The 17571-nt window shown below is 44.7% G+C and overlaps 1 protein-coding gene across 4 annotated transcripts in view; it reads left to right on the top strand.

Moving 5' to 3' along the window:
* The window catches only part of GABRB3 (gamma-aminobutyric acid type A receptor subunit beta3), a 357556-nt gene that overhangs the window by 289062 nt on the left and 50923 nt on the right, over nucleotides 1–17571 (top strand). For all 4 annotated transcript variants that reach the window (XM_083168571.1, XM_083168570.1, XM_083168573.1 and 1 more), the window contains one exon: nucleotides 8214–8434. In XM_083168571.1, coding sequence (XP_083024697.1) covers nucleotides 8214–8434 — 221 coding nt within the window. The remainder of the gene's footprint in view (nucleotides 1–8213; nucleotides 8435–17571) is intronic.

Below are 17571 nucleotides of genomic sequence, written 5' to 3'. Positions count from 1 at the left end.
TCATAATGAAAATTATTATGTGCAATACTAAATAATAATAATAATAATAATATATTAGCTTAAAATACCACATTGAGGGCCTTATTCAGGGTTGGATGTAAATTCATTTTCTAGATCATATGTCTTTGTAGTTGGCTTGACTGTTGCCCTGGCAACCTGGACACATTTTACATTAACAGTTCCTTGTGACAAGTGAGCCTGGATTGGTTGGATAGAACATGTAGTTTCTCTTAATCCCACAAATAAGGGTAAAGTATCAACACCCTTCTCGTCCTCCTACTGTACTACCTCTCCTTTTGAGCCTATGCCCTCCAATGTAAGTGAAGATGTCTACCGTGTCCATCCAAATCTTAAATCAAATCTGTAATCTCTCTTTCTCTCTCTCTCTCTCTCTCTCTCTCTCTCTCTCTCTCTCCATTTCGTCTTGGATGTCACCTTGCCACCTCAAACTTAATATTTCCAAAACTGAATTAGTTATATTTCCACCAACCAATGCTAGTTACTAACTAGTTCATTCATTTTCTTCATATATTTTTTCTACAAGGGTTAAGTTGGCGCTAGTTCATTCTTACACCAGAACATTTCCTGTCCCACATCTGCAGATGCCCAATCAGAGTGGGAAAGGGAAATGCTTTTTATTTCACTTTGCCCCTTGTGGTAGTAGAGAGTAGGACTCATATTTTGCAGTGTGGGTTTATATCCAAAATACTGCTCCCACCCATCCACCTCACTGGAAGAATTAATAGATTTATTGAATTTACTTTCTGTCAATATTTTGTCACTGACCCATTTATAATGCATGGTATTTGGCTGCTCTCATCTTTATTAGCCATACTCGGCTTTGTCTGGCATATTTATCCTTACCATGCATTATATACATTTTAGTTACCTTTTTTTCTTGTCTGTACATTGTTTGTGTTATGTGTTATATTTCTGGTTATGCATACTTTTGTAGTTTCACTGCATGTACCAATCATCAGCCCGTACCTTGCCACCCCTGCTGCTCACATCCCCCAATATGTGGTTCCCTGCTTCTCTCCCCCCTTGTCTTGCAGAGTGTCTGTACTGCATACAGTACACTTGGTTGCCAGGGTCACAACACACCACGGTGGTCCACACCACCAGGTACCTCTAAGAACGCCAGTGCTCACTGCGCCTGTGACGTCATCAGAACCCTGCCGGGAGCGGTACAGGTGATGGGTGCACAAGGTGATTTGTCTGTTTGCTTAGCTATAAAGCTATAATTTGCTTCACATCTTCATAAAGGGCACGTCCGAAACGTTGACTCACACTCCGTGTGTCTTGCATTATTTAATGCATAAGAAATCTTAGCAGTGCCATCCGGATTGACCCCACATATCATCTTCCTTCGTGATATTTAGGCAACCAATTGTTTGTGTTGCATTTTGTGAGTGCCGAGATCCAACATTTCTCTCTCCCTCTCTCCCTCTCTCTCTCTCTCTCTCTCTCTATCTATATATCTATATATATAGTCAGATGCGGGACGGCACTCTCACGGATTTCATAGACAAATAAATCCACCAGACTTTGGATATATCTGCCTAATGTCAGATATATCCAAAGTCTGGTGGATTTATTTGTCTATGAAATCCGTGAGAGTGCCGTCCCGCATCTGACTATACACATTGGTTTGTTCCTAAGAAGGCTCCGGTGCCTTCACGTGGATAGTAGTATAGCAGTCGGTGTTGCGGCACTCGGATAATGACCACAAATAAGGAGCGTGTATGTCATACACGTTCCTTATTTGCGGTCATTATCCGAGTGCTGCACCACCGACTGCTATATATATATCACTGTTGTTGTTGTTCTGTGATTGTGGGCTGTTATCCTGAGGACGGGGGGAATCCCCGAAAGCGCTCGATGTAGCAGAGATCTTGTCTGCCCATGCCCAATACAGCATATTTATTCTAACAACATTTCTGGTATTGTCAGTGTGCCTTCTTTATTGGACAGTTATATATATATATATATATATATATGTATATATAGAGGAATGGAAGAGGCGGCACTCAAATGGGATTTTTCAAAAGTGTATTGTGGCAAAAGATAGGACCAACGTTTCGGGGTCTTAATCACCCCTTTGTCAAGGTGCAAGTGGAAATCATTTCCACTTGCACCTTGACAAAGGGGTGATTAAGACCCCGAAACGTTGGTCCTATCTTTTGCCACAATACACTTTTGAAAAATCCCATTTGAGTGCCGCCTCTTCCATTCCTCTACCTACCTGTCCTGGAAGGCACCGGGGTATTCGGACCCAGCTGCGGGAGTGCCAGGCCTTCTCCATTTTCTATATGTGTATATATATATATATATATACATATACACACAACAGCAGCGGCGGCACTCCCCGGTCTTTTCAGCAGAATGATACACAGACACAGGTCTTGTAGCAACGTTTTGGTCTTTTAACCGTTTTCAAGCCCAAAGAATAATGTGTAGACAACTTACCTAAGTACCCTTCACCCACCGAGTGTGCAGATCGTCAGCTCCCTCCCGTCCGGCCTAGTCCTGTGACGTCACGCATTTGCAACGCGCACCCTCCGGTGCGCTCTGGCGTCCTGTGAGGTTGCTAGGCGACGCTGCGTAAACAAAAGTGCAAATAGGAGTAAAAGAATGTCATAAATAACTGCATCGGGCGAACGCCCTTACAATACAGTTTTGTGGGAACAACCCCAGTCTTAGAGACATGTGGCCATGTAAATACAAAACACTATGAATCATACTCAGTAAAGGTAACAGTATATAACAATGAGAGCATAACAGAAGAATACATTAAGCTATAATGTTGGAAGTGGATACTGAACACGCCTGCTGTAAATCAACAGAGGGGCCTATACATATACATATTAAAGCAGAGAAAATGGCACTTTAAAGAAAAACTCGGAAACTGCATGCTTCGTTTAGACCAGCAGGATACACCATGTTTAGATGGTGGATCCATCTGGTTTCTCTCTTATTGCCATCTCCCCCCCTCAATTTTTTGGGAGTATGGTCAATAATTTTGTACCGTAGTGTAGCTAACCCATGTTTTTGTTCCCTAAAATGTCTGGGGACAGGTTGCTCCATGGGGATCACTTTCCCTTCTAACGCCTGCCTTATGTGGGCACGATGACCTGCCATCCGTTCTTTGAAGAGTCTGGTGGTTTTATCCACATAAAGCAGGCCACAAGGGCACAAGATGTAATAAATAACATGTGAGGTACTACAGGTCAGTACACACACACACACACACACACACACACATATATATCCGGTGACGAAACTAGTTGGGTGTGCCAGAATCCTGACAAGTATGGCTGTCCTGTCGGAGGCTCTCCAGCATATCCTGCGTGTGGTCGGTGTTGGATGTTGAGATCTACTCGGCGTGGGCTCCGTATCCAGCGGTGTCCTCCTCGCAGTGTCCATCCATTCACCACGCTGATGTGCCGAATTACTTTTATTGCTGGCAAGCTGACAATTCCTTTACTCGATGTATGAGAGCATATATATTTTTCAGTAAAGTGTTACTTTTAAAATACTCACTGGTGCGCTTTTTCTCCTTTCTCTCTTGCATATATATATATATATATATATATATATATATATATATATATATATATATATATATTTATATATATATATATTTTTTTTTTATTTTATTTTATTTTTTCCAAATATTACATAGGTCTTGGTTCAGAGATGGACCTGTTTGCCCAGATGCTGCGTCTTTGGATGTAACCGTATTCTCAGTTTCATTTTTCTTGCTTTAAAATGTTTTGCGATTGGAATGTGTCTATTCACCTTTAGTATTTTGCCAACCTGATTTAATTTCAGATATTTAGCTACATTTCATGTATTTCTATAATGCATTTCTATCATGCTCTTCCCGTTTTAACAATTTCAAAAGTCTTTTTTTTATTTTCAGCTTCAGTGCCTTCTCAGATGACCATGGTAGCTGGCATTTATTTATAGACATGTTCTTGCCAAATAGAATTTACTGCCAACAATATTTACTTAAAATAGGTCTCAGAATTCACCCCTTAATGTTTATTTTTATAAGTTTACTGTTGTCTAGCCCAGTGGTTCCCAAACTGTGTGACTTGGTACCCTGATGTTTCTCAAGGTACTTGTCTGGTTTGGTGGTCACCTGGTTCGGTGGTCCAGGACCAGTTCTAATTACTTATGGCCAGCGTAATAGGCAAAACCAGTGCTTCTTGCTTCCCATCATAAAATATGAGGACATATAGAAGGATGACATGTAAGTGCAATTCACTTAATGTAATTTTTTTTTTTCATTTCGGAACCTTTCCCCTACTAGTGAAAAAATTAAGCAGCGAGATTTGACACAACTGAAACAGTTATTATCATAACATAGCATTTAAAGACCCTGTGCCTCTGAAAAGATGGACAGAGAATTATGGTCATTGACTGAGTTGTAGCACCTTGGAGACCTGTATGGTGTGTGTTGAGAGCCAAGAGGGTGGAGGGACCTGCTGATGAGAACAGTCTAGCCTAGTGAGGTTTATAAGGGATGCGGTAATTCGGTCGACATTCAAAAGGTCGACACATAAAACAAGTTTACATGCATTAGGTCGACATGGTCAAAAGGTTGGCACAAGCTATAGGTCTACGTGGAAAAGGTCGACATGAGTTTTCATGCTGTAGGTTTTTAAAAAAATATTTTTTTTCATACTTCACTATCTACAGCAAGGCACCATGCCCGAAGCAAGGCCATCATAGTGGTACACTTATATGGTGTCCATGTTGACCTATGTCGACATAGGCACACGAAAAATGAAAACCTTTTGACCATGTCAACCTTTTTTATGTGTCAACTTTTTGGCTGTTGACTGTGACTGTTGACAAATAGTGGTCAAACTGGTAAGAAAAGAGGAGGGAGGATAGAGGTGTGAATTAAGTGTATGTATGTCTGGTACGCTATGCTTGTAATACACGTTTACCTGTTGCTTGTTACATATAATTTTACATCTATTAGATCATAGATTCTCAAACTCTGAGTCCTCAGGACCCCAAACAGTTCATGTTTTCCAGGTGTCTTCATAGAATCACAGGAGAGCTTTTAAAATTAATGAGTGATTGTAAATGTATTTATTAATACGCCTGGGCACTTGCTAGGTGACTTGGAAAACATGAACTGTTATGTGCCCTGAGGGCCGCATTTGAAATAGTACATAGTCCAACATGGGTGCCGGACGGGGTCCCGACAGTTGGGATCCCGACAGTCATTTAACCGACGTCGGGATCCTGATTGTTAAAACACTGATAGACTGGTTCCCGACAGCCACCGGCTATTCTCCCTCGTGGGGGTCCACGACCCCCATGAGGGAGAATAAAATAGGTGGCGAGCATAGCGAGCCACTGTGCCCGCAGCGTGGCGAGTGCTGCGAGCCCACAAGGGGATTTTTTGAGCTTACCATGCTGTCTGAGTCCAGCCAGTGGGGATCCCAACGTCGGGCTAATGACTGTCGGAACCCTATACCGCACCCGTCCAACACAGCTACCTCTCCAGTTGAATGATTTTCTATAATGGCTAGTTTTATGTTGGTGTTCCAGTAAATTTGTACACCTGGTTCACACTACATTGCTTTACAAGGTAAATGGTTCCATTGCTAACACAATCTTTTATTTCAATAAATTAAGTAATTTGATCATGTTTAAATTGATATTCCAAAACAAACCACCAATTGTTAATGTTGTAGTAAATAAGTATGCAATGTATTTACTTTCTATATGTCAAGCGTGCTCGAATCGTTTGGAAAATAAAATCCAATTACTAAGCATTTAGAAAAAAAAGTAATTTTCTTTTGTTCCAAGCCTGGCTGTAAGTACAATGAAGCAATTTACTTTAAAATGCTTGTGAAGTAAACCAGCTACAATGTTCATTTGTATTTGAAGGTGTTTTTCCAACCATTGTACATTGGAAATTAATTACTTTTGCAGCACACAGGGGAAAGGATAAACCTCACAGTTTTTTTCAATACGCGTTGTCATAATTGTAAAAATAGAATCTGTTCATTTGAAACAGGACTTACAGTAATATTTTTTCAATGATTTAAAAATATAATTATCCTACCAACATTTGCCTGTAAAATAACTGTACTGTAAAGCTACAGTTGGGATCAAACAATGGATATTTATTTTTCAAGGGTTTTCCATAGTTTTTTTTTTTTTTAAGGATGCAGAAAATGGCATAGGGTACCCCTTTCTATACACCTGTAAGTGGTTGTTTCAACTACGAAAAGACTAAAGAGATATCTGTTACTTCATGAACAGGGCAGTTTTTCAGCAGGATGTAATAGTTTGTAACTGCCAAGTGCGTACCAGTCGTATCGCGCATGCACAAGGGGAGTTGGCGGTAGAAAATGTGTATTGATTGTCATTGTAATCTTCTTGCAGATTGATTGACAGGAAACTGGCATTTGGGGGTGGAAGCCTGCCATTTTCTGGGTTTGGTGGAAAAAATGCTTGCATGCCTAGGAGTTATGGAGAAGGTCTGTGACATCAGTGATGACCACTTCCATGCTGTCTTAGTCACAGATTAGTGTATTTGCACATACATTAAAATCCTTATGATGTTTTGTGAATTGCTTATGGATTTGCAAGTGGATGCAGAATAGCCATCCAATCACAATTCTCTCACAATTTAGCAAAAGGCGGTTACATTTTCTTTCTGGATGGCGGCTCGCTTAATTATTTCTTGAATGGTCAATTTATTGGCTTGATTCTGAGACTCACAGAGCTCCATATCTAGAAAATGTTAGCAAATTGTGCATGTACAGTGTTGAACATATAAATCTTTGCATATCGGTGCAATACTGCGACTCATAAATCTTCACAGTTTACCTCCGTATGTGAAATTAGTGTTTCTGGGTACCCACTTGGCGTTTGCATAGAAGAGAACTGTTTTATTTTAGTGTCACAGGGCTGTAATGGGCAGGGCATAGAGTCGCACGTGGATACTGTTCAGGGGCAAACGCAGGATTTTCAGAAGGGGGTTTCCAGAGGGGCGGAGCAAAGCACAGAGATGGACACTTAGGTGACCCAGTATATGCAGAGTCAGTTAAAGTATTATAGATAGACCAAATGTATATAAATAATAATATATATATATATATATTTTTTTTTTAACAGCAGTGTAGACCCCTGGGCATAGCAATGTATTGGGGCCCCTACCGATCCTCTAGGGGTAGGGGGTGCTATGAGTGGAAGCTTTGATGTCCTGCAGGTGGTAGGGGGTATTATATCAACCGCTCAGCATGTAGGGCCTGGATCAATAATTTCCACTAATTACCCCTTTACTGCCCAGATGGTGGGAGATGGGGTGGGAGAAGGGGGCATTGGGCTGAATGAAGGGGCCCTGATGCATAACTTCCAGGGTGGTAGAGGATGTTTAATATGCAGAGTAGGGGTGTATAGTGGAGTGAGCTTATTATTCAGAATTTTCTGGTGGGAGGACAGCTTGCTTGACTGCAGATATCTCCAGTTCCTGGAACTAGAACCCCACCTACCAAATGGTACTGGGGACTAGGGGATCAGAGTTCAGGATGCAGAGCAATCCGCCAACGAGAATATAAAACTACATACCAGGTGTGTGGAGCTGGAGCAGTAACCAGCTGCTGGAAGGCTGATATCTCTGGTTCTGGGTACAGTAAAGACAAGCTACTAGTGTCCCAAAGGGGGAGAGTCCTAGCTTTTGGAATATACCCTCAGAAAAACTCTGTCAGACAGAACCTGAAATATCTGACTGGGAAGAGCAATTAACAGGCTTGGATGGGGACCACTCCTTTGAAGTCAGATATCTCCGGTTCCCCATGGACCCATGGAAAGAGGGGACCCTCAGCATTCAGACTGGGGCCCTTAGAATTCTGGGGAGGTTTATGGGTACTCAGAAACTCCCCCTGCATGTGCTACTGCTGTTTCAGGTGGATCTCTTGAACCCCTAATGTAATACTAATTATGTGCAGAAGGAAAGACACTGGAGCAGCGGAATGCGTACACTTCTGTGTGTAGTCACTATAGCATTCCATAAACAATTATATCTGCATCCTGATGCAGTCACATATGTTAGAAGCAGGTCCTGTACAGTATGTGCAGTTATGAAACGCTGGGAGATATTGACTGATGTCTATTTACTGAATAATTAGTATTAATACTGTATGCCATTTACTGAATAGTTTCTATTCTCTTTGCAGGATTATACTTTGACAATGTATTTTCAGCAATACTGGAGAGACAAGAGGTTAGCCTATACCGGAATTCCTCTCAACCTTACTCTTGACAACCGAGTGGCAGATCAACTATGGGTTCCTGACACTTATTTTCTAAATGACAAAAAGTCTTTTGTACATGGTGTTACAGTGAAAAACCGTATGATTCGCCTTCATCCAGATGGGACAGTTTTATATGGTCTAAGGTATGTATCTTAGTGAGAGAAGTTATACAATATTCAATGTTTAATTTTATGGAATATTATATTACTGTAAGATACAGAGGAGGTATCTATTGTGCACATGAAAACACAATGCTGTAACTATTAGCAAAGAACTTGATCTTTTTGGGTCTTACTGAAACCAGAAGCATTCAAACAACATTTTTCTGCTCTTTCAGAAAAGTTCTATGAAAGCAGATGTATTTAAAGTAACAATCTAAATCAACTGTATACATCAAACACCAACTAGAAATGTTGATGTTGATAAGGAAGTTTTAACACAAGATTATTGGCCTTCAGAAAACAATATTTGAAGGTCTGGTCACTTATTTTATACCATTGGTTTCCTCAAGGAACACTAATAGTCCAGGTTTTTATGTATATCCTGGCTAAGCACTTTTGGGTAGGTCATATTGACCGTGGAACTTATTAAGATATCGGTGGTCAACCTCTGATATATTTACTGTAAAACCTGGATAGGTGGTAACCCTTAAAGACCAAGTTTGGTAAGCATTGATGAATACTGTTGATGTGGGAAATTGCCTTTTTGATCATGATTAATGGACAAGGGCGAAAAGTCAGAAGTTCAAATGGTGATTGAAATTGAGTCAAATGTAATGTTTCTGTAGCTAAACAACCATAAATTATGTGTAGTGAAATGTATATACAATTACATGTACAGTAATTCTGCCAGTTATCCAATCAGTTGTAGTCTGTAATTCAGAAAGTCTGAGTCTCCAGATCTTGTGCTTTATGGTTTCAGAACTGTTATCCTGAAGTACTTTATTTATAATGAAAGTATTGCTATAGTAAGATAATTGTGTGTTATTGTTTTGTTGCATGCAGTACTCGCTACATTGTTTTTTTTGTCAAGGAAGAAAGGAGTGTTGTGTATGTGTGTAGGCTAGGCAGGCAGGGGCATGTTTTTTTGCCAGCTGGAGGCTGGGGGCTATAGGCAGTTAACAGTTGGCCAACCCACAGTACCAGACTACAGCCAGCCCCGAACACTGCCGCATGCAACTCTTATCAGTCCCCAGCCTGCACCTCCTAAATCTGCCAAGCACTGAGTATCCGGATCTGGAGTGCGACAGCCTAATTACCTGCATGGGGAAACCATCAGGTGTTCTTCATGGTGCTTGGCTCCATGTGACCCACTATCTCACTGTCTCCACTGTCTCCATGTCACCCACTGCCATCCTGTTACCCCTGCCTCGCTGTCACCTACTATCTCTCTGTCACCCACTGCCTCCATGTCACCTTTGCATACTGTATCTCTCTCACCCACTGCCTCTGTCACCCACTGCCTCCATGTCAAACACATCTCTCTGTCACACACTGCCATCCCAGTCACCTACTGTCTCTCCCTGTCAACCTCTGCCTCGGCCTGTGACACCTCTCTCTGTCACCTACTACCTCCATGTCACCCCTGAATCCCCAGTCACCCACTGAAAATACCATCACCCATTGCTTCTCACTGTCACCCTCTTCCTCTCTGTGTCACTAACTGCCTTTCCTGTCACTCACTGCATTGCCTTTTCCCCTCACCCACTGCCTCTGCATACCCCACCATCTATCCCTGTCACCTCTCTCCTGCCACCCACTGCCCATAACCATCATTCTCTATATCACCTGCTGCCTCCTCCTGGTGTCACCCACTTCCACCTGTCAACAATTTCCCACCATCACCCACTGTCTCTCACTGTCATCCTCTGCCTTTCCCTGTCACCCACTGCCTCTCCATCTCCCACTGTCTCCTCATCACCCTCTATATCTTGTCATACCTCTGCCTATCCAAACCATACGCTTATCCCCATAAAATGGATGCCGCATTCCTTTTGACACCTGGCCTCATTCGTTAACACCATTTACAGATGAGGTAAACTACATTAAAATTATGGAGGCTTACTCACAGGTGATTGTCTTATCAGCCCTCTCTGAGTCTCCAGTAGGCTCCTTAATTTGACATGTTTTATATAATTAAATGGATACTTAAACCACACCCACATTAGATAAACCACTGCTGCAAGATTTGGGTACAATAATTGTTCAGTCACAGTTTGTTTGGAGCCACATTCCCACCCTTCTGAAAGATTCTAGCAAGCGCCGGAAGAAGAGGGCACAATAAAGGAGAGTGTGGGTTGGAGGCTGATCATGAATGGGGCAAAGCAGAACTGTGTATTGTTGCTGCCAGTGCCCCACAAGACGGTAGTGCTGGCCCCAGCAACTGACTGCATAATGTAATTTATATTGTGCCAAGGTGGTGGGTCTAACACCAGGAATCCCCTGTATTATCTAACAATCCTGCCCACTTCACTAGGAAGTTAATGGGATGTGAGATATCTGACTTCTCTTCTGGGAGGGCAAGGGACTACCCGAAACTTCTGGAGGCTTACACAACTTCCAGGAGAGAAGACAAGTATGGCTAATTGTGTATGATGCTCACCTAATGTACATGAATGCCTACCTCACCACTGTCCTAAATGTGGCAATACAATTCGATTTTTGGACATTTGCACCACAGTTAGGACTATGGCCCTTATTCTAGTTGACTTGGTCGGATGCGTATTTCGGACGGCCACCGAGTGTTCTTAGCCCTGCCTACTGTACGGATTGCACAGGCTGTCTGAATGTGGTAAGACACTAAGTGAATGGACCGCGAGTGGATGTTTCATGTGAACACCTCCCCCATCTGTGGGAACCTCCCCCATTCTCCGATGGTCGCCGACCATCGAATGATTGACAGAGCGCTCAGGCAGCCCCGAGTGCTCCAGACCACTCGGTAATTTTTCTGTGTGAAAGCAGGGAAATGGGCGGCCAGGTGACATCCGGCTATGTCAGCTGTCCGCCCCCCACATGTGCGTCATGGCCAGATTACCATACACACGCCCAGCATTTTCGCACGCCCATGAAACGCGGGGTGTATGCATATGGTAATGAGCCCAAACAGCCCTTCACGCCCCTCTCCACCCCCTGCTCAGATGGGTCCATACGATCCTTTTCTGCACGGAATTCACGACATGTTCGGACGTGCGAGGCATTCGCACATCCGCAGAAACACCTCTGCACATGCGCAAACACAATACATCTACCGAACACGCAGCCATCCGACTCAATCAGAATAAGGGCCTTTGTCCTAAATGAAGATTTTGTTTGGAGATACAATCTTGCTTCATGCTGCTTTGTATTGAATGCACCAAAAATGAATGTGCTATGCATATCCAGAGAGAATGGAGTGGTCAGGAGTTGAAATGCAGTCTAGTATTACATCACAAATCCCCCCCAGGAGCACACATTGGGCCCTTGAATGCCTGTAGAAGGTGGACACTGCCAATGGACTTGAGAGGAAGTTGTCTACTCTTTCTAAGGAGGGCATCCCAGATAAGCTAGTCTCACAGATATTTTGGGAGCATAGGTAAGTATGGCAGTAGTACCCTCTTCCTCCACATTAGGAGTTTTAGGGGAACAATAGTATTTTGAGGACTTCGACTAAAATAACCTTCAAACAGCCCTGAAGCAAGGAATGACAAAAAAAGATGCACTCACCACTATTTTTTCTCATGTTACAAATCTTACCCCACCTAAAAAACTATATAATGTAAAGGAAAAAAAGTACTCATTCACTTACCATGCATATTAAGCAAAGTTAGGATTGACCAACACCGACCGGCCTTTATAACCAACCAATTGCTAGAGGGAGGGCTACTTGTAATTGACTGCAGTGTTTCCAGGTTTAATCAGTATGCAGTACTAGTGTGTAGTTAGATTATTTTTTTTTGGGGGGGGGGGGGGGATTTTTAAGGTATATTTTATTCCAGTAATGACGTTGGATGAAAATAAATTATATTTGGAACACAACAGAATGCAAATTATGCATAGGATTGAGTAGACTAGAGCAGAGTTAATCCAGGAGGTTGTTGGTACAGGTTCCCTCTAAAATATTAGTGGTATAGACCTTTTACATGTACGTAAATTGATTTGATTAGGCTTGGTTTTGGCAGCCTAGCACAAGTGAGTGTGGTTGTTCCAGGGCTGCCATTATTTTTGTCCTACCTTCTGGAAACCAGCCTTTGGTATTTTGTAATGGTTCTTATGTCGTATTCTAGTGGTAAAATGAATGGCTATTTAGATGAATCATTAGTTATTTGCTTATTGGGTGCACTCCTCTTAAGTCCCATAGCAGCACTAGACACCACCTCTCTAGGTGTAGCTAATACAATATTAGAGAGTTTTAAACCAATGATTTACTGCATGCTTGCCTATTCTGATTATGTGAGAACAGGCAAATATTAATCAAAGAACTGTAACCACTCCGGAGGTATGCCGAAAACTTTTCCATGCTGAGCCGTGCTGCAAGAGCATGGTTTTCCCGGTTAATTTTGGGATATCGCCCCAATAAGGAAGTGTGCGCCAGTGGTGCCTCCAGCTGTGCATCACTAGCACACCACCTCTAGGGGCACCCCCCATCGCTCCCCCCTCCTGTCACTCCCCCACCCCCAGTTGGTCAGCTCCATTCTGGTGATCATATGACGGAGACCACCTGCCGCTGCCACCACTCAAGGATGTTCGGGACAGCTCGAGATTCCCCACAAACCGCCGGAACATCCCCAAGCTTGCTGCCTGGTCACTTCTGTATGGCGGCGGGGGCAGCGGCAAGAGAAACCCGGCGATCCGGGGGGGGGATCATGGGGGGCTGCCCCTAAGTGATGTGGTGGGTATTTCTTTAGGTTTGTCCTGCCCCAGCAAAACCCGCCACTCAAGGGGTTGAATTATATTAACTAAAATTTGATCTACAGTATTTTGATGTCTACTCTTGTTTTCATAAATAGTTGTGTTATATACAGTATATATTCATCATTAATGATTTTTTTGACTGCATCAATATCAATTACTGTAGGTTGACATGGTTAAAATGTTGATATGTTCAGAATGTCAACATACATTTTCGTTGATTTTTATGGTTAGGTTTAGTGTTAAGGATTACGTTAAGGCTAAAATAAAAAAAAACACATGTAGACATTTTGTTATTAATGTGTTAAATGTCAACGTTCTCAATATGTTGATATTTTAACCATGTTACAATAAACGAATGTCAACATATTGGTTGTTTGCCTATTGTTCATGTTGTCATTCTGATTGTTGACGTTCAGAAGCTGCCTGAATGTCGGCTTTCTGAATGTTAAATACAGTATGTCATTCTGTACCATGACCCTTTGTAATTATGAACAAAATATTGCAGTGAGTCAATGCTTACATTTCTGAATTGAACTTGTGTCTAAATACGTTGGCCATCATTTTGTCTATAGAAATTACTTAAAAGGACTATTCTTTTAGGCACAAATGATAATACTAAATCCATTTGTAACCTTTAGCAGGGCCGGCGCTACCCGCTCAGCACAGCCTGCAAAGCAGGTAGGCGCCGGCCCTTGGAGGCGCTTCCTCCCCTCCTCCAATACTGTAGCACTAGGCTGCCGGCTGCCGCAGCCTGCGCCTGTCAAACTATATGGCAGGCAGCGGCGCCAACAGCAGACTTAGCCCACCTGACAAGCAGGGGCGTAGCGAGGGCGGAGCCAGTCGAGCACGTGCTTCGGGCGAAGATAGCTGAAATGGCGCCGGAGCCGTGCACCCACTGCACCGCACACTCGCTATCTGACTTCTGTCTCCTGACTCCTGCACCGCCCAGCTGTGTACCTGCTAAAACACCCAGCCGGCCGGCAGTAGGTCACCTCCACTGAGTGCAGCTTCAACGCAGGCATGGGGAAAGGAAGCCTGCCCCCCAACAGTGACTGTGGTCGGGCCCGCTCCTGGCACACAGCTGCTCCGCTGCTATCCCTCGCGTGAGGGATGATGATGTCATAATCCTGGGCACCAGCCTGACGGTGAGTGACCCGGAACAGCCTGGCTGTGCAGTACTCTGTAGAGGGGTGAGGCGGACAGGGGGGAGGGGGGGGGGGGACAGGTGCTGTATGATGGGGTGTAGCAGGTTAGTATGGGGTGCAGTGGAATGGGGGACATGTGCAGTGAGATGTGGTGCAGCAGGTGTAGCATGATGGGGTGCAGTGGGATGGGGACAGGTGCAGTGAGATGTGGTGCAGCAGGTGTAGTATGATGGGGTGTGGGGGACTGAGATGGTGGACAGGTGCCGTGAGATGTGGTGCAGCAGATGTAGTATGATGGGGTGTGGGGGACTGGGATGGTGGACAGGTGCAGGGAGATGTTGTGCAGCAGGTGTAGTATGATGGGGTGTGGGGGACTGAGATGGTGGACAGGTGCCGTGAGATGTGGTGCAGCAGGTGTAGTATGATGGGGTGTGGGGGACTGAGATGGTGGACAGGTGCAGTGAGATGTTGTGCAGCAGGTGTAGTATGATGGGGTGTGGGGGACTGAGATGGTGGACAGGTGCAGGGAGATGTGCAGCAGGTGTAGTATTATTGGGTGCAGTGGGATGGGGGACAGGTGCAGTGAGATGTGGTGCAGCAGGTGTAGTATGATGGGGTGCAGTGGGATGGGGGACAGGTGCAATGAGATGTGGTGCAGCAGGTGTAGTATGATGATGGGGTGTGGGGGACTGAGATGGTGGACAGGTGATGGGAGATGACATGGAGCAGGTAAGGTATAAGTGTTCCCGGGTAGGCTGTTTTAGCAAGATGTTGCACTCTGCCCAATTTTTCGCGCCAGTTAGGAGGGACCCCCCCTCCCCATCACAGCAGCGGTGAAGGTAGCAAAAAAGTAAGTGGCACGTTTGGGGGCATTGTGTAATGTCAGGTGCACTACTAGTGGCATTAAGTTTATAGGCAGGATCACTGGGGGCATTACATGTAACAATGTGTGGCATAATATGTAATGGGCATAACAGTGTGCAGCATATTGTGTAATGGGCATAACAGTGTGCAGCATATTGTGTGATGCATTATGTGTGGCCTTGTGTAATGGGTATTATAAAGTTTGCTAAAATGTGCAATGGGCATTACGGTGTGTGGTTTAATGTTTCCATTAGGACGTGCCCCCTTTTTACCGAGCAAGAGCCCCGCCTACTACAAATCAGGGGGGGCGAGAGACCAAACCCTTGCTCCGGGCACCGTGGCACCTAGCTACACCACTGCTGACAAGCAGCCGGACGAATGCTCACAGCAGCAGGTCCACATGTAACAAGTCACGAGTGACGCTACCCGCCTCCTGTCTAGGAGGAGCGGGGTCTGCGGGGAGCGCTGAGAGTACCACGATGTGCGGGTCCTATCAGTGCGGCTAATGCCACAGGGCTGCTGCATGTGTATACGCCCCCGGGTTTGTCACTACTGTGCACACCCGCCTGCACCTACAACTAACCTTAGCAACAAGCAGCGCTGATATTGGTGAGCCCTGGGGACAAAGGGACTAGTCACTGCTACATGCACTCTGCTGGAAGCAGAGATGGGAGAGCGCCGGCACATTCTTTAAGATCAGTGCACACTCGGGAAGCCAGGTTGAAGTGCGGAAGCGGTAGGGCTGTGGTGGGGGCGGAGTCCGGTGACTGTATAGATGGATAGCTGCTGAACTGGGGACAGTGTGCACTGATGGGTGGCTTCTGCATTACTATGGTTCCTGATTACTGCCATGGAGTCTGGCCACGGGGCAGATGGGAGCAGAGACTGGGGGTAAGATTGTGCTACTGTGTGGTAATTTGAGAAAACATTCCTTGTGAGAGCACAACTCCTTTTTTGTGGCGCATGCCTCTAGCGTGTGCTCTTTTATAAGATATGGGAGGGCGCAAATTTAGAGTTTGCAGGTAGGCGCCAAACACCCTAGCACCGGCCCTGACCTTTAGCCATTTCCATTAAATTCTAATCTTTTGAAAATAAATTTGAAGTGACGGTATGTTTTAAATTGCTTAGTTCAGTGGTTGAACAATATCAAGGTAGCATCTTGTACTTATATAAATATAGCTTTCAGATACCAGGGTACATTGCTTACTTGTCATTGTGTTCATTATTACCCTTATGAAAAGTTACTATTTCTCCTGCTGGCTCATAGTTCTTTCTATTGAGTCAGCACTTCCAAACTTAAAATGTGATATCTTGGAATTAGTTCACAGTGGCTCACTGTACATTTTTGACCTCCCTCTAACCCAGGCATGGCCAAACTGTGGCCCCCCAGCTGTTGTAAAACTACACAGCCCAGCCTCACACCGTGATATCTATTACAAGTTGAGCCTCACACCATGATGCCCATTAGACGTGCCTCACACCGTGATGCCCATTACACATTATGTCTCAGACCATCATGCCCATTACACATTAAGCCACATATCGTGATGCCCATTACACATTATGCCACACACCATCATGCCCATTACACATTATTACCCATTATTTGACACACATGATGCCCATTACATGTTATGACACACACCGTAATCCCCATTACATATTATACAACACAGGACAGATGGGGGCAAAGATGGACAGATAGAACATTATAGATAGCCAGATGGATGAGGGGAGGGGCGAGCACAGATGGATGGATGGGGGGGGGGAATAGACAGATGGGGACAAAGTACAATATTGGGGGACAGACTGACAGATGGTTGGAGGGGCAGCATAAACAGAGGGAAGAGTTGGGGGGGGGCAAAGACAAACTGACAAATAGATGCTGGGATGCTCACCATTACTTTCTGTCCTTTACCAGACAATGGCAGCGGCTCCTCCTCTCTGCATGGAGCATTTTTGGGCAGCAAAGACCCCCTTCCCCCTTCATGGTGCGGCTCCGGGCAGCAGTGTGTCCTCATACGCTCCCTCTTCTCCCCACCTCATGATGCGGCTCTGGGCAGTGGTGCTTTCAGTCACCTGCGGTTGTTCCCTTCCTCAGCCCCCTACCCCCCACCGGCTCTGGGCGCGATGACAGCAGTAGCGATTCCTCCTCACCCTAGCGGCTTCCGGGCAGAAGCTCTGCCTTCCGCCCCAGTACACCGGCTGGCAGGGAAGAGCATTTGCTTCCCTTCCCACCCACACAGCGCGGAGGCAAGGACAATGTAAAAAACAAGCTGGTGCACTTGTTAAGCCACTGACGCCCCCGATGGCCCTGGCTGCAATCATGCAGGGGGTGCCCGGTCTTTAGGAGGTGCCTGTGCACCCCTGGCACCCCCCATG

Source organism: Crinia signifera, chromosome 2 (assembly GCF_055691185.1).
Source record: "Crinia signifera chromosome 2, ASM5569118v1, whole genome shotgun sequence".
NCBI lineage: Eukaryota > Metazoa > Chordata > Amphibia > Anura > Myobatrachidae > Crinia > Crinia signifera.
This window is presented reverse-complemented; position numbering and strand designations above follow the sequence as displayed.